Raw genomic sequence first — 23,113 nt, forward strand, 5'->3', positions numbered from 1 at the left:
CCATGTCTTCTAAGAATATTTTTGAGGTCAGGCTAATAAAAAACTAAGAAGTCAGCTAGAGAAGTTTACGGGTACCTATTCCTAGAGAATTTTGGGAGCAGAAGGAATCATCTGTGAGATGGCAGAGTAATGAAAAGACAAAGTTTTGGACTATTTGATTCTTTTATGCTTCTTTTTTTTTCCTTTTTTTTTCTAAAGGTAAAATATTCCTTCCTGGAGGTTTTATCATCCACGCTACATAGATGAAGAATAAAAGGAATGTGACTGAATTCATTTTAACAGGTCTTACACAGAACCCTAAAATGGAGAAAATCATGTTTGCAGTATTTTTGTTTCTTTACATGATAACACTTTCAGGCAACCTGCTCATTGTGGTTACTGTTACCACCAGCCAGGCTCTGAGCTCCCCCATGTACTTCTTCCTGACCCACCTTTCTTTGATAGACACAGTTTATTCTTCTTCTTCAGCTCCTAAGTTGATTGTCGATTCCCTTCATGAGAAGAAAATCATCTCCTTTAATGGGTGTATGGCTCAAGCCTACGCAGAACACATTTTTGGTGCTACTGAGATCATCCTGCTGACAGTGATGGCCTGTGACCACTATGTGGCCATCTGCAAACCTCTGCACTACACAACCATCATGAGCCAAAGCCTGTGCATTCTCCTAGTGGTAGTGGCCTGGATGGGAGGATTTCTCCATGCAACTATTCAGATTCTCTTTACAGTATGGCTGCCCTTCTGTGGCCCCAATGTAATAGACCACTTCATGTGTGACTTGTACCCTTTGTTAAAACTTGTTTGCCTGGACACTCACACCCTTGGTCTCTTTGTTGCTGCCAACAGTGGGTTCATCTGCCTATTAAACTTCCTTCTCTAGATGGTATCCTATGTGATCATCTTGAGATCTTTAAAGAACTCAAAAAAGCTTGGAGGGGAAGGGTAAAGCCCTCTCCACCTGTATTTCTCACATCATAGTAATTGTCTTATTCTTTGTGCCCTGTATATTTGTGTATCTGCGCCCAGTGACCACTCTGCCCATTGAAAAAGCTGCTGCTGTATTTTATACTATGGTGGTTCCAATGTTAAATCCTTTGATCTACACACTCAGAAATTCTGAGTTAAAAAGTGTGATAAGGGAGCTTTGGAGAAAAAAAGTGATTTCAGATAATGATTAGATAAGACCATTGAGCACTCAACATAGAGGTAATAGGTATTTAAGCTTCTTGATTTGTAGATGAATATGTCAACTCTAACAAGGGGCTAGCTAATGCTTGCAGATAGTCAGTAAAGCATAAAGCTAAAGCTTGGACTGTAAAGCTTACTGTCTCTTATCCTACACTCTTGTCATCACCACTATTGTTTTTTAATTAATACATATTCATCAATTGCCTGGAAAATTGAAACATCTCTAGATGCTAAAAAGTATAAATGTAGATTAGATTGATATTAAAATAATCTTATTATATAATATTAAGCAGTTGGTTACAGATGATTATCGAAATTAACATGTTTAATGATATTTCTTTACTTTGGACTCTGGCTTAATATATACATACTTTCTTTTGTAAATTTTATTGGTCACTATATATTGGTCGTATTGTAAAAAGATGTACTGTTCATCTAATGCCTGCAAGACTGCATTTTATTAAGTTTTTTCCATATTGTATCAGTTAGGGTTCAATCAGGAGACAGATCACACAGCTTCCCCGATTTAATCAGTGAAAATTTACATAAAATTATTAATTATATCAAGGTATTAACTATAAAGAAGTAAAGAATGTCCTGTGACTGAGAGATGAGTATCTAAGAAAGGAACACATCTGGGAGCTGGGCTCCCTTCCCAAGGCTGAGATTCCAATATTTTGAAGAAAGTGTAGTTGTTGCCCATTGGATGATGGAGAAATTCGCTGGGTAGTCTTGGGCCAGAACTAGTTCATAGTAGCTGGACAGAAGCTGCCCCACAAGAAACTTGTCTGGGACTGGCCAGCAGGGAGACTTTCACTGGGATACTGGTGGACTGAGGCAGGTAAATGCGGAATTGTAGCCTGGACTGGCAAGGAGGAAATAACCCTCTGGGGTGCAGGTGGACCAAGGCTACCCCATTATAGATAGGCAGTTTTGGAAAACTGATTGCTGGAGTATCTGTGTGATTTACTGGAATCTCCCTGCAGAGGCACCATTGAAACTCAATGGGAAATTTTCCGTAAAGTTGTCAGTGAAACTCAATGGAAGTGAGCACTTCTGAATACCTCTCCCTCCCCCAGCCAAACACATGTGCTGGAAGCTACATAGAGTAAGATGAAAACAGAAACATGTTTAAATCAGGAAGAGATGCCCCTTTTTATTTCCTATACCGGCAAAACTTAGCATCAAAGAAGACTAGGTGCAGAGGATAAATTTCTACACGGCTTATTTTCATTAATATGCAGCAGGCAATGAAGTTGTATTTGGAGCTGAGAGGCAATACATTGATAAATAGCACCCAAATTTTATCCTTAATTCTTGTAACACATTTTACAGGATATTGAAGTGCATATATATGGCATGATTTGATCAAACCTCAAGTTAGTGGCAGAATGAGATATAAATTGAGATATGGCTCCTTATTCTACACACTTTGTTGGTAGTAGGTAGCTGCAACTATTCTTTTATTGTAAAGTCTAAAAATGAAAAGAACACAATTTATTAAAAGAATCTGTATAATCTCACGTTATAATTTCATTATTAGCTATGCACTGGTATCTGATTAATTCTTTCACTGAAGACACATAGACAGAAGATGAACAATTACTTGGAATTTTTTTTGAGACAGAGTCTTATTCTGTCACCCAGGCTGGAGTGCAGTGGCACAATTTGGTCTCCTGGGTTAAAGAAATTCTCCCAGCCTCCCGAGTAGCTGGAACTACAGGCATGTGCCACCATGCCTGGATAATTTTTATATTTTTAGTAGAGACGGGGTTTCACCTTGTTGGCCATGTGGGTCTCGAACTCCCGACCTCAGGTGATCCATCCACCTCAGCCTCCCAAAGTGCTGGGATTAAAAAATGAGGCACATGCCTGGCTTATTTAAACTTTTAACTGAATTTTCATGATTTGGCAGTTGTAATACTCTTCAAAGCATGAAGGATCTAGTTTCTTCTCCTTTATCGAAAGGTATATGAAGGGTCACTAGGTGTTAGACTTTGGCACTAGAACGGGAACAGGAATGTGTAGAAAGGTAAAGTTATGAGAAAATCTGAAATATATAGCAATCAGGGACACAACCAGAATTGATATCCAAGGGTGACTGAAACTTAAGTCTGGCAGAAAGGCAAAATCACACATAAGTCATCAAGACAGGTACCTGGCATGAAGATACCCAAGAAATTTTAGAGTGGTGAGTAGAAGATGGATGCAGCAGAGATTCCTGGGACACAATTCTAGAGTGTCTTTTGACTCATTCTAGAGTAGTGAAGAAATTAATAAAGATGACCAGAGAGTCTGGATAGAAAGGTTGTCAGTGAAACTGGTAATGCTTGTTAAAACTTTCACAAGGGTTCCCCACTGAGCATGTACAGGTGGTCTTAGAGAGGATCATTAGGTAAACAGCCTTAATAAAGATGACTTATATGCACAGTGCACTTCATTGTTTATATTAGTTTAACTTTTTTCCACGCACTTCTATTTCCTACTATTACTGATGGAATAAAAAAGATTAAAAGCTGTAATCAGAGATATCTCATTCTCCATTCCCATTTGTATCCCTGAATCTGTGTTCCACAGACCACCCTGCCTCAACCTCCAGCTCTACCTTCCACATCCAGCTCATTCCTGAATGATTTTATACTTTGACGTAGCATTAATAATTCCATCAACTGTCATAGATAAGCCAAACTTCACTTAACATATTATGCTTTTCATGAACAGTTTGGATTTAGGAAGATATTAATCACAAATATTAGTATCTTTTTCTTGGTATAATCCATTGTATGTGTTTTTAAATTTTTTTTTCCATAAGGTATTGGGGTACAGGTGGTATTTGGTTACATGAGAAGGTTCTTTTTTTATTATACTTTAAGTTATAGGGTACATGTGCACAACGTGCAGGTTAGTTACATATGTATACATGTGCCATGTTGGTGTGTTGCACCCGTTAACTCATCATTTAATATTAGGTATGTATCTTAATTCTATCCTTCCCCCTCCCCCCACCCCACAACAGGCCCCGGTGTGTGATGTTCCTCTTCCTTTGTCCATGTGTTCTCATTGTTCAATTCCCACCTATGAGTGAGAACATGCAGTGTGTGGTTTTTTGTCCTTGCGATAGGTTGCTGAGAATGATGGTTTCCAGTTTCATCCGTGTCCCTACAAAGGGCATGAACTCATCATTTTTTATGGCTGCATAGTATTCCATGGTCTATATGTGCCACATTTTCTTAATCCAGTCTATCATTGTTGGACATTTGGCTTGGTTTCAAGTCTTTGCTATTGTGAATAGTGCTGCAATAAACATACGTGTGCATGTGTCTTTATAGCAGCATAATTTATAGTCCTTTGGGTATATACCCAGTAATGAGATGGCTGGGTCAAATGGTATTTCTAGGTCTAGATCCCTGAGGAATCGCCACACTGACTTCCACAGTGGTTGAACTGGTTTACAGTCCCACCAACAGTATAAAAGTGTTCCCATTTCTCCACATCCTCTCCAGCACCTGTTGTTTCCTGACTTTTTAATGATGGCCATTCTAACTGGTGTGAGATGGTATCTCATTGTGGTTTTGATTTGCATTTCTCTGATGGCCAGGGATGATGAGCATTTTTTCATGTGTCTTTTGGCTGCATAAATGTCTTCTTTTGAGAAGTGTCTGTTCATATCCTTTCCCCACTTTTTGATGGGGTTGTTTGTTTTTTTCTTGTAAATTTGTTTGAGTTCGTAATAGATTCTGGATATTAGCCCTTTGTCAGATGAGTAGATTGCAAAAATTTTCTCCCATTCTGTAGGTTGCCTGTTCACTCTGATGGTAGTTTCTTTTGCTGTGCAGAAGCTCTTTAGTTTAATTAGAGCCCATTTGTCAATTTTGGCTTTTGATGGTTTTAGATGTAACATTTAAGTCTTTAATCCATCTTGAATGATTTTTGTATAAGGTGTAAGGAAGGGATCCAGTTTCAGCCTTCTACATATGGCTAGCCAGTTTTCCCAGCACCATTTATTAAATAGGGAATCCTTTCCCCATTTCTTGTTTTTGTCTGGTTTGTCAAAGATCAGATGGTTGTAGATATGTGACATTATTTCTGAGGGTTCTGTTCTGTTCCATTGGTGTATATCTCTGTTTTGGTACCAGTACCATGCTGTTTTGTTTACTGTAGCCTTGTAGTATAGTTTGAAGTCAGGTAGCGTGATGCCTCTGGCTTTCTTCTTTTGGCTTAGGATTGACTTGGCAATGCGGGCTCTTTTTTGATTCCATATGAACTTTAAAGTATTTTTTTTTTTCCAATTCTGTGAAGAAAGTCATTGTTAGCTTGATGGGGATGGCATTGAATGTATATATTACCTTGGGCAACATGGCCATTTTCACGATATTGGTTCTTCCTACCCATGAGCATGGAATGTTCTTCCATTTGTTTGTATCCTCTTTTATTTCATTGAGCATTGGTTTGTAGTTCTCCTTGAAGAGGTCCTTCACATCCCTTGTAAGTTGGATTCCTAGGTATTTTATTCTCTTTGAAGCAACTGTGAATGGGAGTTCACTCATGACTTGGCTCTCTGTTTGTCTGTTGTTTGTGTATAAGAATGCCTGTGATTTTTGCACATTGATTTTGTATCCTGAGACTTTGCTGAAGTTGCCTATCAGCTTAAGGAGATTTTGGGCTGAGACGATGGGGTTTTCTAGATATACAATTATGTCATCTGCAAACAGGGACAATTTGACTTCCTCTTTTCCTAATTGAATACCCTTTATTTCCTTCTCCTGCCTGATCGCCTTGGCCAGAACTTCCAACAGTATTTTGAATAGGAGTAGTAAGAGAGGGCATCCCTGTCTTGTGCCAGTTTTCAAAGGGAATGCTTCTAGTTTTTGTCCATTCAGTATGATATTGGCTGTGGGTCTGTCATAGACAGCTCTTATTATTTTGAGATACGTCCCATCAATACCTAATTTATTGAGAGTTTTTAGCATGAAGGGTTGTTGAATTTTGTCAAAGGCGTTTTCTGCATCTATGGAGATAATCATGTGGTTTTTGTCTTTGGTTCTGTTTATATGATAGATTACATTTATTGATTTGCATATGTTGAACCAGCCTTGCATCCCAGGGATGAAGCCCACTTGATAATCATGGATAAGCTTTTTGATGTGCTGCTGGTTTCGGTTTGCCAGTATTATTTTGAGGATTTTTGCATTGATGTTCATCAAGGATATTGTTCTAAAATTCTCTTTTTTTATTGTGTCTCTGCCTGGCTTTGGTATGAGGATGATGCTGGCCTCATAAAATGACTTAGGGAGGATTCCCTCTTTTTCTGTTGATTGGAATAGTTCCAGAAGGAGTGGTACCAGGTCCTCCTTGTACCTCTGGTAGAATTCGGCTGTGAATCCGTCTGGTCCTGGACTTTTTTTGGTTGGTAAGCTATTAATTATTGCTTCAATTTCAGGCCTGTTATTGGCCTATTCAGAGATTCAACTTATTCCTTGTTTAGTTTTGGGAGGGTGTATGTATTGAGGAATTTATCCATTTCTTCTAGATTTTCTAGTTTATTTGCCTAGAGGTGTTTATAGTATTCTCTGATGGTAGTTTGTATTTCTGTGGGATCGGTGGTGATAACCCCTTTATCATTTTTTATTGCCTCTATTTGATTCTTCCCTCTTTTCTTCTTTATTAGTCTTGCTAGTGGTCTATCAACTTTGTTGATCTTTTCAAAAAACCATCTCCTGGATTCATTGATTTTTTGAAGGTTTTTCGTGTCTCTATTTCCTTCAGTTCTGCTCTGATCTTAGTTATGTCTTGCCTTCTGTTAGCTTTTGAATGTGTTTGCTCTTGCTTCTCTTGTTCTTTTAATTGTGATATTAGGGTGTCACTTTTATATATTTCCTGCTTTCTCTTGTGGGCATTTAGTCCTCTGCAGACTTAAATGTCCCTGTTTGACAGCTTTGAAGGGAGTCGTAATTCTCCCAGCACGCAGCTGGAGATCTGAGAATGGACAGACTGCCTCCTCAAGTTTTTTCCTGACCCCCGAGTAGCCTAACTGGGAGGTACCCCCCATTAGGAGAAGACTGACACCTCACATGCCTGGGTACTCCTCTGAGTAAGTTCTTTAGTGGAGTTTTGTGAGATCCTGATTCACCAATCACCCAAGCAATATACACTGCCCCATATTTGCTGTTATTTATCCCTCAACCCCCTCCCAATCTTCTCCCCAAGTCCCCAAAGTCTATTGTATGATTCTTATGCCTTTCTGTCCTCATAGCTTAGCTCCCACATATCAGTGAGAATATACAATGTTTGGTTCTCCATTCCTGAGTTACTTCACTTAGAATAATAAGACAAATATTAGCATCTTTAAAATAAAAAATCAACTATGTATTATTAAATAATTATATCACATCATTTAATTTCTAATATTTCTTAGCTTTATTGAGGTAATACTGACTAACAAAAATTGCATATATTTAAGGTATGCAATGTAATGTTTTGACATATGTATATATGGTAAAATGATTACCACAATCAAGCTAGTTGTCATAGCTCTCACCTCACATAGGTACTATTTTTTTGGTAAGATTTAAGATCTATTCTCCCAGTAAATTTCAAGTATACATTACATTATTATTATTAAGTATAATCACCAGGCTGTTCATTTGATCTTCAGGACTTTATTCACTTCGTTTAACTGAAATGTTGTACTTTCAGACCTACGTCTCCACATTATGCCCATTCCCCCAACCCCTGTCAACCACGATTCTGCCTCTGTGCCTTGCCTCCAGGGCTTGTTTCTGAGGATAGGTCCTAGGATCACCTATGTGAGTAATATTTAATACCACATTAACACTTGAACATCGTTCAACATATTCGAAGCCTCATTAATCTTCTCTCTCTTCCTTCCATACAGTGATCTAAGCCAGGGCCCAGGTTTCATCTGTGACTTCTCTCTCTCTCATCTTCATCCTATATCAAGTTCTTTTGTTTAGAATTCAAAAATAATCTTCAAAACTTTCTATATCTCTCCAGGTTAGTTTGAGTTCCCTAGGTTCAGAGGATGATATGGGAATTTTAATAAACGTGATTTATAAGGGGAAAAGATTGAAGGAAACATACTATAGTAGGGAAGGAAGGATGTAGTCTCAACTAGTCTGCCTCTAGCCTGGAGCCCCGGGAGCTCTGAGGTATACATTGTACTACAGAACTGCTTCCACCTTGAGACAAAGGAACTAACCTCTTAAACCCTATTCCAGTCAATCATTTCTGGCGGGCCCTGGGAGAGGGAACAAAATACCCCAAGTGATGCAGCTCCCATTTTATCTGGTGCAATTGTCCAGAAAAGGACAAGGCTGTGAGCTATTAGCAGCCCAGAGACACAGTAGTTGGGGTATATGTGCACTGGCCTGGTAAAGGGGATTTGAGCTGGACATAATAGTGTCCACCACATTCTGCTTCCTAACTGACAACACCAGGGCTGAGGCCTCCAGCCTTTCACACTGAAATAATTACAATAAACCCCTAGGTGCTCTCCTGCCTCCAGTCTTGATCCTTCAATCCATTTTACATACTGTAGTTGGGATTATCATTAGAAAATTAAAATCTAGCTGTATCACTCTCTGTCTTAAATATACCTTCCCTGTTTCTCCCATGGCATTAAGTCTTAACACAACTATAAGACCCTTCTTGATATTCTCTTTCCCTATCTCTCTAGCTTCATGTCTTACAGTTTACAAGACTTTATAAGCTCAGTGTCTGTCATGGTGCCTGGCACACAAGTTGGGGTTTCAGTAAATAATTGCTGAGTGAATGAGTGAATTAGTGATCGTGGCCGTATTGCACTCATTAGGTTTCCTGCATACACTTTTCACCTTCTAGGCCTTTGTTATGTATTCTCTCTCCTACAAGCACTGCTCTCAGCTTCATACCTATTCATTCTGCTGACTTTTCTTTTCTTTTCGTTCCTTCTTTCTTTGTTTTACTTTTTTGACATAGTCTCACACTGTCGTCCAGGCTGAAGTGCAATGGCATGATCTCAGCTCACTGCAACCTCTGCCTCCCAGGTTCAAACGATTCTCCTGCCTCAGCCTCCCAAGTAGCTGGGATTACAGGTGCCTGCCACCACACTGAGTTAATTTTTATATTTTTAGTAGACCCCTCAGGTCTATGTCTTTTCTCCTTTGGTAGCCTCTCAGTGAATCCTCAGCTCTGTGAAGGCAACACCTGGGTTTCTCTTTATTCACCACTGATGCCCCAGCAATTTTCAATGTACCTGATGCATTCCTTGGGCTCTAAATACTTGTTAACTAATGAATAAAAAATAGAAAGAATGAATGAAGTATATTTATTCCGAAATGGCTTTGGATACATACACAGCTATATAATCTTCAAAACAGCTTTTATCTTGTGAGGTGATGTGGGAGTGGGGCCTGCAGACCCAGGTGGCTTGGCTTCCTGGATTCAGCCCCCTTCCTACGGGTACTTATGGACTTCCCGCCCTGCCTGAGTTGCAGACAAATTTGTTGGGGATCCTTGGGCCAGAGTTTGTAAAGCTCCTCGTTCTCTGTGTGTGTCTGAGCAGCTGCTCTGTGGAGACTACACAGCTGTGTGTGTCGGACCCAAGGCCCTGGTGGCCTGGGCTCACGAGGGGATTTCCTGATCCATGGGTTACAATGATCCATGGGAAAAGCATGGTTTTCTGGGGTTGCACATTCCCTTACTGCATCGTGGGGGTTCCCTTGGCTCCCTGCTTCTCCTGGGTGAGCCATACCGCTGTGCTGCTTTTCTTCATTCTCTGTGGGTGGAGTTGTTTCCCTGATCTGTCCCAAATGCGAGTACCTGGATCTTTCAGTTGAAGATGCTGTATCACTTGTCCTTTTCTTTCCTCTCCGTGAGTGCCACGGATCTCAGCTGCTTCTAATCGGCAATCTTGGCCCCCTCCCCAAAACAGCCTTTAATAATAAAATGTTACCAAAAAGTAAACTGATTGACAGAGGAATAGAAAATAAATAGCTCATAATCATAAGATAAAATGTTGCTGAAAGCAGAAAAATTTCAAGATTAGCTATTTGTTCATATGCTAGGAATTTGCTTCTATTTCTTTTGTATTCTTCAGCGTAAGGAGTAAAAACAAACTGTGTTCCCCCAAGAGGTCCAGCTAGAATTCTCCTTAGTGCCTGAATCAGATAAGAAAACAATTCCTATCATTAGTACTATTTTTTTTTAGCTCTACATTTTGTTGAATTCATTTACCTTCCTTAATAATTCTATTAATTCATTCGAGGTTTATCGCGTACCAGACATTGTGCTACCTTGTGGCAATTATTGTTATCTAGTAGGCAAGTATTTTATGGGCCATGATTGTATATTTAACTAATAGAAATTTCAGCCTGAAATTCAAATGCTCTTTCAATGGAGCCATCACTCTTTCTGATGGGTTTTCAGCATAATATGAGTGACTTGAGCAATACAAAATCGTTCAGAACCTACACTGACGTTTGGAAACATGATATAAACTTCATTACCTACCCATGAGAGGTTATGGCCCATTGCTATTACAGTCTTAAAGTGGTTAGATACCATAATGTTTCAGAAAACAAATGACCATCAATAATGATAAATAAAAAAGCAGAGTTGTTAATAAAATTTCTTATATTTTTAGTTAGATAACAAACTAATATATGCATTGTGCCTAGCACAGTCTGTGGTCCCAAAATGGCAAGTAGTATAATTAACTGACATTTTCATTATCACTCTGTGGCAGAATATCATAGCAGTTAAGAGTATGGTCTGGAAAATCAGTTATAGTTTGGTTACTAGCTCGTCAATATATCTATTTTGATATCTTCTCCTTCCTGTAAGCTTCCTAACTTGTAAAATGAAGATAATAGTAGTGCTTACCTCTTTGAAGTGTTACAGATGGTACTGCTAGATACCAATATATGCTATTATTTCTTTTATTTGTGAGAGGAAAGCCTATGAATCCATATACAGGATGAAACTAGTAAAACTAAGCCCCAACTTGGTAGAATTTCCCAAATATGCAGAGTTGTCCTCGGTTGTTTTCTCTCTTTCCTTGAACCATTTCTATACCCCTCATTGCAGAATCTATGAATCATATGGTGAATGTTTTCTTCATCCAATCCATTTGCCCCACTGCAATTATCCAAAATGTCCTTTTGACCTTTTCTTTTTTTTAAAAATTATACTTTAAGTTTTAGGGTACATATGCACAACATGCAGGTTAGTTACATATGTATACATGTGCCATGTTGGTGTGCTGCACCCATTAGCTTGTCATTTAACATTAGGTATATCTTCTAATGCTATCCCCCCTCCCCCCACCCCACAATAGGCCCCAGTGTGTGATGTTCCCTTTCCTGTGTCCATGTGTTCTCATTGTTCAATTCCCAACTATGAGTGACAACATGCGGTGTTTGGTTTTTTGTTCTTGTGATAGTTATCTGAGAATGATGGTTTCCAGCTTCATCCATGTCCCTACAAAGGACATGACTAAATTGAATCAATGTTGAGCTCTAGTTACATTTATTTGTCACCTGAAATGTCCTTTCTACTACACAATTTCCTGATGGCGTTTTTCATCTGGGCATTCCTCAAGGTATAGATTAAGGGGTTTAACATAGGAGTTATCATAGTGTAGAATATAGCAACTGCTTTATCAATAGGTAAAGTAGCTGCAGGTCTCATGTACACAAATATGCAGGGCACAAAGAATAAGATGACAACTGTGATGTGGGAGACACAGGTGGAGAGGGCTTTGTGCCTTGCCTCCAATCTATGAGTCTTTAGGGAGCGCAAGATGACCACATAGGAGACCTGCAGGAGGACAAAGTTTAACAAGCAGATGAATCCACTGTTGGCAGCAACGCAGAGTCCCAGCATATGGGTGTCAGTGCAGGCGAGGTTGAGCAAAGGGTTCAGATCACACATAAAGTGATCTATGACATTAGGACCACAGAAAGGTAATTGGAAGATGAAGAGGATCTGTATTATTGCATGAAGAAAGCCTCCCATCCACACCACTCCCATTAGCAGGGCACGCACACACCGGTTCATGATAGTCATATAGTGCAAGGGCTTGCAGATGGCCACATAGTGGTCATAGGCCATCACAGTAAGTAGGATGCCCTCTGCGCCTCCGAAGAAATGTTCTCCAAAGACTTGAGTCATGCATCCATTGAATAGGATGGTCTTCTTTCCATAGAGTGAATGTGTGATCAGGTTAGGGGTATTGACAGAGGAATAGCAGGCATCAATAAAGGAGAGATAGGCCAGGAAAAGGTACATGGGGGACCCCAGTGATGGGCTGGCAGTGATGGTGACCACAATGAGCACATATCCCACCACAGTGATGATATAGATGACAAAAAACACAACAAATATGATTTTCTGCATCTTTGGATTCTCTGTAAGCCCCAGCAAAACAAACTCTGTCATGTTATTCCTATTCTCCATGTATTTCTTGTGATGATTAATTGCATTACCTGTAAAAATTTTTATTATTACAACTTTGAATTTATTACATAACTCCATTTTAATAATAAATGCTTGAATTTTATTAAACTGTAAATTCCTATAAGGTTTTTCTTGAGATGTTAATAAAGTTTCTCAGTTCTTGAGGATTACTTGGTGAAGACTCTGTGAAGAGTATCGACATTAGAAACTCTTGTGAACAAAGTCAGGATGTCATGTGTGTATACTCAATCATCTGGGAGGCCTAAGAGCTCAATCTGAAGTAGTAGATTGGATACACAGTAGCAGCTAAACCTGAAAAGGGAGATTGACAATGAATTTAAAGGCCATGGTGTAAAGCTAAGGAATTTGCCATTTATTCTTTAGGAAATGGGGAACATTGGTAGGTTACTGTCAATATGAGTGGGAAGATGAAGAGGAATTTGAGGAGTAGGAATCTTGGAGTATCCCACTAGTACAAGTCTTTGTATGTCTTGGATGAAGTGGGCTGAGGTTCTGCAAAGCAGGTTAGTCAGAGAAACGAACCCCAGTGGGCAGAATATTTAGAGTACTTGACATAAGAAGTAACTGGGTGGCTGGGCCGGTGGCTTACACCTGTAATCCCAGCACTTTGGGAGGCCTAGGCGGGTGGATTACGAGGTCAGGAAATCAAGACCATCCTGGCCAGCATGGTGAAACCCCATCTCTACTAAAATACAAAAAGTTAACCAGGCGTGATGGTGCTTGCCTGTAGTCCCAGCTATTCGGGAGGCTCAGGCAGGGAAATTACTTGAACTCAGGAGGCAGAAATTACAGTGAGCCAACATCACACCACTGCACTCCAGCCTGGGTGACAGAGAGTGACAGAGAGAGACAGAAAGAAATATAAAAAAAGGATATAAGAGCTACTAAAATAATTCATAATGCTTATTGTCTAAATCTAATTAACTTTATAATAACTAATATTATATGCCCTTTAATAATTAATTGCCTTGCAAAAGGCATGGTAGTAAGTGTTTTGCACACATGATTCCAGTGAACACTTATAACATCCTAGGTGACCAGTGTTATTTCATCAAATTTTCAGATAAGGCAGCAATATTAGTGATTAATGTTAATAGTTATGTTAACACAATGATATTTATATTATAAAATAATGTAATATTATTTATATTAACATTATAACACTCATAATATTGATAATATTAACTAAAACATACTGAGCACTAGTGTCCTCTAAATGTTTTTTTGCAGGCAATCACAAAATAAACCCAGAAAATAGTACTACCATTTTTATACTTATTTTACATATTAGGAAGTAGAAGCATAGGGAAGTTGAAGATCCCATCCAAGATCAAGCAGTTTAATAAAGGACAGAGTCAAGATTAGTCACATTATACTAGTTAATTTTTTCTTTCCAAATTCTGAGCTCATGACCCTATGCTGTTATGTTATAATAAACCATGTTGAACTAATAATCTCCTTTTGATATGACCATTATGATTATACTTACTTTAATACTACTTCAGAGGCAATTCGTATGGAGCAATTTCATTAGCAGTAACCCCCCTCCCCACCCACAACTCAGTGACATCTTTCAGTTCAAATATTAAGAAAAATGTGGTATTGAATCATTGAAGGTACATCTATCTTAGATTCTCCCCTAGTCCCAGCTCTTTCCTCAACACCCACCCCCCCCACCAAGTCGTGGGCCCCCAGACTCTTGAGCAAAATGTTGAAACTGACTACTGGCCGGGCGCGGTGGCTCACGCCTATAAATCCAGCACTTTGGGAGGCCGAGGCGGGTGGATCACGAGGTCAGGAGATCGAGACCATCCTGGCTAACACGGTGAAACTCGGTCTCTACTAAAAATACAAAAAATTAGCCTGGCAGGGTGGCAGGTGCCTGTAGTCCCAGCTATTCAGGAGGCTGAGGCAGGAGAATGGCGTGAACCCAGGAGGCGGAGATTGCAGTGAGCCAAGATCATGCCACTGCACTCCAGCCTGGGCGACAGAGTGAGACTCTGTCTCAAAAAAAAAAAGCAACAAAAAATTAGCTGGGCGTGGTGGCGGGCACCTGTGATCCCAGCTACTTGGGAGGCTGAGGCAGGAGAATGGCATGAACTCGGGAGGAAGAGCTTGCAGTGAGCCGAGATCGGGCCACTGCACTCCAGCCTGGGAAACAGAGCGAGAGTCCGTCTCAGAAAAAAAAAAAAAAAAAAAAAAAAGAAAAGAAAATAACTACTACAGTGGCCAAGTATATTAGATTTAGAATTAAAAATATATTTGATTAGAATCATTGTTTTTTCACTTGCAACTTTTTTAAGCCAGGGCACATTTCTTGGCACCTTTCATCTTTGTTTCCTCATCTATAAAGTGAGAATAACAATATCATCTTACAGGTTGTTATGAGAATTGATTGAGGGAACATATAAGAAAATGTTTACCACAGTGCTGTGGATGCACATAGAACTTTCTTTACTTTTATAGATGTGTACACAGCTAAGGGATCGTAAGAATTGATCATTAGAGCAATAAACAGAGTATCATTAACCATGCAATAACCTCAGGAAGAATAATCTCCAACATTACTCTTGAAGAAGCCACAGTGACTCATACTGTCCATAGCAGTTGATCCCAGGAAGGGTTCTTCATGTTAGTGCTTGGACTAAACAGCTGATGATTTATGCAATTTGGTATTCATATTTATGTCCTTTGTGTATACGATGTGTATTTTAATTTTGTTTTAATCTTTTTTTTTTTGTTTTGAGAATCTGGCTTTATTTTACTAAACCAGACTTTGGCAAAAATTTAAAACAATGCCACTTTTCTCACTAACTAGTTTTTTGTTTTGGAAATGCTGTTACTTTTCATAATGCTATTTAGGTAATATTTCATGTGCTTATTGTTATTATTATTTTTTATTATTATACTTTAAGTTTTAGGGTACATGTGCACAATGTGCAGGTTAGTTACATATTTAATCTTTATGGCTAGTCTGATTATCATGGCAGAAGCATGGTACCCGGTGTCAGAGAGCTGGGTCCTAGAAATTGCTGAATTTCTAAGAAACTCAAAATTTTCAACTGTCAAATAGGTTAATTATATTTACTATCTTTTGAAACATTGGGATGAGGATGCAAGACTCTATATACTATGTTTGAGGTTTTGAAAAATAATGATTACTGACTACTTAAATTAACCATCTTTAAGAAGCATCGGTACTATTAGAAAACGTACCTTAGTAGTCTTAGTTAGATAATCTTGATGTTTGGGAGTGTTCAGACACAATCTTCTCAAACTGATCTTCTTTTGGAATTAGTAAGTTTTGGTGTGAAAGATTTAACGCATGGAAAGAGCCTATTCAGATGATTCAATGTTAAATCACAGTTGTTAAAAAACTGTACACATTAAATGTGTAGTTTTTTGGTATATCAGTTATAATTCAATAAAGAAAGTGTTCTTATGACTATAAATCTTTTTATTATCTGGCGTAAGTCTCAAAAATTTTCACAGAAAACCTGGGACTTGAATTAAAATCAATTCACTGGAAACACCATGAAGAATTGATTACATATGGCTCTGGTTCCACAGTGCAAGAGGCAGAAGGTGTGGAGGAAACAGTTATAAATGGATCACTTTGCCCATGATTAATCTTGCTGTGGATGAGTGAACAAGAAAAACACTTCTGTCTTGCACTGCATGAATATTTAAAGAGGTTTCTGTAAAGATTCAGGGATCTTATTTTATAGCTGCTGCTTTCTCTCCTAGGAATTAATTATCTCCTTTGATGGAAAAACTTTGCCACAGAAGCAGTATTCTGGAGAGACATGTTTGGAAAAAAAAGAAACACTCCTGAATAAGGAATTTCATTCTTTACACTTGGAATCTAATCCTTTGAGTCCTCTTTCTCTATCTGAGCCTGTGTTGTTAAGAATGCTGAATGCTGTTTGAGTAGCAAGGTAGCGTAACTTGTGTGTGGACCTGTGATGTAGTTTCTCTGTTGATTCATGTCACAGGAATTTTATTTTTTAAAAAAATCAACATTACGCCTTTTTCTGGAAACCTGCTAATGGTTCCTTCAGGTCTAGAGCAGTGAGAGCATGAAACTAATTGTGACCATTTAATTAATTTCAATTTTTAAATTTAAAAATATTTAATTGACAAAGATGTTATATATCCAAGGTGGATAAAATGTTGATTTGATCAAGATGTACATTGTGTAATAGTTATTACAGAAAATTAACACATACATTACTAATCATGCTATGCATGAGATCCTCAGAACCTGTTCATCTTATAGATGAAAGATTGTTCTCTTTGATAAATATATTCCCATATCCCTCATTCCCCAGGCCCTGGCAACCATCATTCTACCATCATTCTACCATCATTCTCTCTGTTTCTATGAGTAAGACTCTTTAGATTCTGCATATAAGTGAGATTATACAGCGTTTGACTTTCTGTGTCTGGCTTATTTCACTTAGCATAGTGTCCTCTAGGTTTTTCCACATTGTCACAAATGGCAGGATTTCCTTAAGGTCAAAACAATTTCTTGTAGAATTTTTATAGATTTAGCATGTGGATCTCTAACTCATTTTAAGGTCATTTGTGTGTGTGTGTGCATTATATGAGGTAATGGCTGAAGTTTTTTTTTTTTTTTCTTATGGGTATCCAATTGACTCAGCATAATTTGTTGAAAAATATTGAGTTGCCCTGGAATTCTTTTAAAAATTTATATATTTAGATGTATTTTTGGACATTCTGTTATATTTTAGTGAGCTATATTTTTATCCTTAAGCCAATACCAAACAGTATTGATACTGGTACATTATACTAAATCTTGAAATTAGGTAGAGTAAGAACTAATCTTTCTTCTTTTTGATAACTATTTGCTATTCTAGTTCCTTTTAAGTTTGCACATTTGTATATAAATTTCAGGATAAGCTTTTCAACATCTCCAAAAATTCTGATTGGAATTGCATTGAAAATACAGAATGATATGGTAAATTAATTATTAAGTTTTCTATTTATTAATATGATATATCTCTCCATTTATTTATGTATTTAATTTCTCTGACCAGTGTGTTCTACTTTTCATATACAGGTCTTGAATTGATTGTTATAATTTACTCCTCAAATTTCATGTTTTAAATAATGTTTTATATAGTATTTTGTTTCTAATTTCCATTTCTAATTGTTTGTTGCTATTGCAGAAATACAATTGATTTTTAAAATATTGACATTATATCCTGTTACTTTGCTAAACTTACTGATTAGTCCTATTAGTTTTTTGTAGAATACTTTAAATTTTCTATTTACATAATTATGTCATCTGCAAATAAAAGTATTTTTATAATTTTGTTTCTTCCTTTGCAAGCTGTGTGTCTTTTATTTCCTTTTCTTATATTTTTGCAATGGCTGAAACCTAGGGTATATTGCTAGACCTAGGTTTCATAGCTGAACGGAAATGATGAGTGGACATCCTTGTCTTGTTCCCAATCTTAGAGGGATAGTGTTCATCATTAAGTGGAATCTGTAAGGCTATATGCACTTTCATTATCGACATGAGTTGCGTTTTCTCTCTCTCTCCCCTTACTTCTTTCCATCTTTTGCTCCTTCACATTAACTTAGCTAATTGTTTATCAATGTTATTGATCTTTTAAAATAATCAGATATTTGTTTCATTGATTTTTCTATTTTTCTAATTTACATTTCATTGATTATTGTTCTAATCCTTATTATTTCCTATCTTCTACTTAGTTTCTGCTTAATTTGTTGTTATTTCTGTTTCTGTAGTACAAAACTTTTGATAATTGGTTTCAGACATTATTTTAATTAATTAATTTATTTATTTTGAGATGGAGTCTTGCTGTGTCGCCCAGGCTAGAGTGCACTGGCACAAATCTTGGCTCACTGCAGCCTCTGCCTCCCAGAGTCAAGTGATTCTCTCTTGCCTCAGCCTCCCGAGTAGCTGGGATTACAGGCGCCTGCCACCACACCTCACTAATTTTTGTATTTTTAGTAGAGAACGGGTTTCACCATGTTGGTCTTGAACTTCTGACCTTGCGATCCACCCACCTCGGCCTCCCAAAGTGCTGGAATTACAGGTGTAAGCCACTGTGCCCTGCCTATTTATTTTTAATGTATACACTTTGTGACCCAAATTTCCTTTTCAGAACTTTTATTACTTCCCTGAAATTCAGATATGTTGTGCTTTAAATTTCATTTATTTCAAAATACCTTTTGTGTTGTGATTTCTTTAATTAACATAAAAATTATATGAAAAAAATTCATTTTTTGACTATTTAAAAATGTATAATCAATTGGCTTTGGGTACAGTCACAATGTTTTACGATATTTACAACTATCTAATTGCAGAACATTTTCATTGCCTCCAAATAGTTGAACAGTCATTCCTATTTCCCCTTTTCCCCAGTCCCTGGTAACCACTAATCTGTTTTTTGTTCCTATTAATTTGCTTATTTTGGACATTTTATATACATAGAATTATGCAATTTTCAACCTTTAGTGTCTTCTTTCACTTAGCATGCTTTCAAGTTTCATCCATGTTGTAGCATGCATCAGTACTTTATTGTGGACATACCACAATTTGGTTATCCATTCATACAGACTGATAGAAATTTAGGTTGTTTTCATAATTGTGAGTAGTGCTGCTATAAACTCTTGTGTACAAGTTTGTTCAAACACCTGTTTTTAATTCTTTTGGGTATATATATAGGAGTGGAATTTCTGGGTCAGGTGGTCATTCTATGTTCAACTTTTTGAAGAACAACCAAACAGTTTTTCACAGATCCATAGATTTTACATTTCCTTTAGTAATTGTAGTAGATTTCAATTATTCAATATCCTTGCCAACACTGGATAATTGCCATTTAAAAAATTATGGCCATCCACTGGGTGTGAAGTGGTATTTCATTGCAATGTTGATTTACATTTCCCAATGACCAATGATGTTTAGCATATTTTCATATGCTTATTAGTTATATGTATATCGTATTTGGAAAATGTCTTTTTCAAATTCTTTGTGTATTTTCTTTTTTTTAACTTTTTTTATTATACTTTAAGTTTTAGGGTACATGTGCACATTGTGCAGGTTAGTTACATATGTATACATGTGCCATGCCGGTGCATTGCACCCACTAACTCGTCATCTAGCATTAGGTATATCTCCCAATGCTATCCCTCCCCCCTCCACCCACCCCACCACAGTACCCAGAGTGTGATATTCCCCTTCGTGTGTCCATGTGATCTCATTGTTCAATTCCCACCTATGAGTGAGAATATGCGGTGTTTGGTTTTTTGTTCTTGCAATAGTTTACTGAGAATGATGATTTCCAATTTCATCCATGTCCCTACAAAGGGCATGAACTCGTCATTTTTTATGGCTGCATAGTATTCCATGGTGTATATGTGCCACATTTTCTTAATCCAGTCTATCATTGTTGGACATTTGGCTTGGTTTCAAGTCTTTGCTATTGTGAATAGTGCTGCAATAAACATATGTGTGCATGTGTCTTTATAGCAGCATGATTTATAGTCATTTGGGTATATACCCAGTAATGGGATGGCTGGGTCAAATGGTATTTCTAGTTCTAGATCCCTGAGGAATCACCACACTGACTTCCACAATGGTTGAACGAGTTTACAGTCCCACCAACAGTGTAAAAGAGTTCCTATTTCTCCACATCCTCTCCAGCACCTGTTGTTTCCTGACTTTTTAATGATGGCCATTCTAACTGGTGTGAGATGGTATCTCATTGTGGTTTTGATTTGCATTTCTCTGATGGCTAGTGATGATGAGCATTTTTTCATGTGTCTTTTGGCTGCATAAATGTCTTCTTTTGAGAAGTGTCTGTTCATGTCCTTTGCCCACTTTTTGATGGGGTTGTTTGTTTTTTTCTTGTAAATATGTTTGAGTTCATTGTAGATTCTTGGGTTGTTTACCATTTTTCTGTTGAGTTGTAAGAGTTCTTTATATATTCTGGAAACAAGACTCTTATCAGATATGTGATTTACAAATATTTCTCCTATTCTTTGGGTTGATTTTCACTTTTTTGATAGTGTACTTTGATTCAGAAGCATTTTTAATTTTGATAAAGTCCAACTTATGTATTTTGAAATTTGGGAATGGTGCTTTTACCATTTTATCAAGATTAGGATAGATAGTGACATTTATTTTCACATGCTATTCTTGTTTTTCCCTAAATAATCACCAGATAAGTGAATTGATCTTGTTTTATAATTTGTTATGCTTTGTTTTCAGGTTTTTCAAAATCTCTAATAATTAATGTGGAGAGAATAGCAATATCCTGTCTCCAAATCCATAGACATGGAATATCTCTCTGTTTATTTAGATATTTTAAAATTGCTTTTACCAATTTTTTGTAGTTGTACATTTAAAAATATTTTGAACTTTTAGATTAAAAGTAAAAATAATAGATACTGTTGAAGCTGCAGAGAAAAGGGAACACTTACATAATGTTGGTGGGAATGTAAATTAGCTCAGCTACTTTGGAGAGTGGTTTGGAGATTTCTCAAAGAACTGTTTTGTTTTGTTTTTTCTTAATAGATTTTAAGGGTACAAGGGCAGGTTTGTTCCATGGATATATTGTGTAGTGGTGAAGTCTGGGCTTTAAGTGTACTCATTTCCTGCATAGTGAACATTGTATCCAGTAGGTAATTTTTCAGCTCTCACCATTCTCCCACCCTCCCACCTTTTGGAGTTTCCAATGTCTACTTTTTCACTCTATATGTCCATGTATGCCATTGTTTAGCTCTCACTGAAAGTGAGAACATCTACACTCATAAGTGGGAGTTGAACAATGATAACACATGGACAGAGAGAGGGGAACATCACACACTGGGGCCTGTCGGGGTATTGGGGGTTAGGGGAGGAACAGCATTAGGAGAAATACCTAATGTAGATGATGGGTTGATGGGTGCAGCAAATGACCATGACATGTGTATACCTGTGTAACAAACCTGCACATTCTGCAGATGCATCCTAGAACTTGAAGTATAATAATAACAAAAAAACTAAATAAAAATTTGCTGTTTAGTTACTTAAAAAAAGTGAGAATATGTAGCATTTGGCTTTCTGTTCCTGGGTTATGTAACTTAGAATCATGTCCACCAGGTCCATCCATATTGCTGCAAAAGACAAGATTACATTTTTTATGGCTGAGTACCATTCCATGGTGTGTGTGTGTGTGTGTGTGTGTGTGTGTGTGTGTGTGTGTGTGTGTATGTGTATATATATCTCACATTTGTGATATTTATCTATATATCTCACATTTTCTTTATCCATCATCTGTTGATGGTTGATTCCATGTCTTTACTATTGTGAATAGTGCTGCAAAGAACATAGTGCAGGTGTCATTTTGATAGAATGATGTCTTTTTCTTTGGGTGGATACCCAGTAGTGGGATTGCTGGATCAAAGGGCAGTACTATTTTTAGTTCTTTGATAAATCTCCATCTGTTTTCCATGCAGGTTTTATTAATTTTATTCCTAGCAGTATTGTATATTACCTGTTGTTTTTGACTTTTTAATAATAGCCAGTCTGACTGGTGTAAGATGGAATTTCATTGTGGCTTTAATTTATATTTCTCTGATGATCAGTGGTGTTAAGCACTTTTTCATGTTTGTTTCTGCTTGTATGTCTGTTTCTTGGAAAAATGTCTGTTTATGTCCTTTTCCCACTTTTAAATGGGGTTATTATTAGTTTTCTTATTTGAGTTCCTTGTAGATTCTTCATACTATCCTTTTGTCAGATGCTTAATTTGCAAATATTTTCTCCCATTTTTTAAATTGTTTATGCTGTTAATTATTTTGCTGTGCAGAAGCTATTTAATTTTATTAAGTCCCATTTATATATTTTTGTTATGTTTGATTTTGAGGACTGGGTCATAAATTTTTGCCCAGGCCAATGTCCAGAAGAGCTTTTCTTAGGTTTTCTTCTATGATCTTTATAGTTTCAGACTTACATTTAAGTCTTTTTATCCATCTTGTGTTAATTTTCTTACATAGTGAGAGATATGGGTCCATATTTATTCCTCTGCATATGGCTATCCAATTTATCATTTATTGAATAGGTTGTCCTTCCCTCAGTGCATATTTTTTCACCTTTGTTGAAAATCAGTCAGTTATAGGTATGTGGCTTTATTTCTGGGTTCTCTATTCTGTTCCATTGATCTATGTGTTTATTTTTGTATCAGTTTCATGCTGTTTTAGTTATTATAGCCTTGGAGTATAATTTAAAGTCAGGTAATGTAATGCCTCCAGCTTTGTTATTTTTGCTTAGGATTGCCTTGGCTATTCAGGGTCATTTTTAGTTCCATATGAATTCTAGGACTTTTCCCAATTCTTTGAAAAATGGCATTGGTAATTTGATAGAAACTGCATTGAATCTATAGATTTCTTGCCATCTTAAGAGTATTTATTCTTACA

At 37.2% G+C, this 23,113-nt stretch overlaps 2 protein-coding genes across 2 annotated transcripts; one reads left to right on the forward strand and one right to left on the reverse strand.

Annotated features, from left to right (window-relative positions):
• Positions 1 to 242: 242 nt before the first annotated feature.
• On the forward strand, positions 243 to 1,176 carry LOC101142072 (olfactory receptor 4C12-like). The gene is given in 2 exon segments (XM_019036137.3): positions 243 to 920; positions 922 to 1,176. Coding segments are annotated over 2 exon segments (933 nt in total).
• A 10,537-nt stretch (positions 1,177 to 11,713) lies between these two features.
• Positions 11,714 to 12,643, reverse strand: LOC101153542 (olfactory receptor 4C46). Its single transcript, XM_004051092.4, has one exon. It carries the CDS (start codon positions 12,641 to 12,643, stop codon positions 11,714 to 11,716), a length of 930 nt encoding a protein of 309 aa, XP_004051140.4.
• Positions 12,644 to 23,113: the final 10,470 nt, after the last annotated feature.

This window comes from Gorilla gorilla, chromosome 9, assembly GCF_029281585.2.
Source record: "Gorilla gorilla gorilla isolate KB3781 chromosome 9, NHGRI_mGorGor1-v2.1_pri, whole genome shotgun sequence".
Lineage (NCBI taxonomy): Eukaryota > Metazoa > Chordata > Mammalia > Primates > Hominidae > Gorilla > Gorilla gorilla.

Excerpts from the sequence above, each read along its gene's own strand:
- LOC101153542 (XM_004051092.4), bottom strand. The coding sequence starts at position 12,643 with ATGGAGAATAGGAATAACATGACAGAGTTTGTTTTGCTGGGGCTTACA.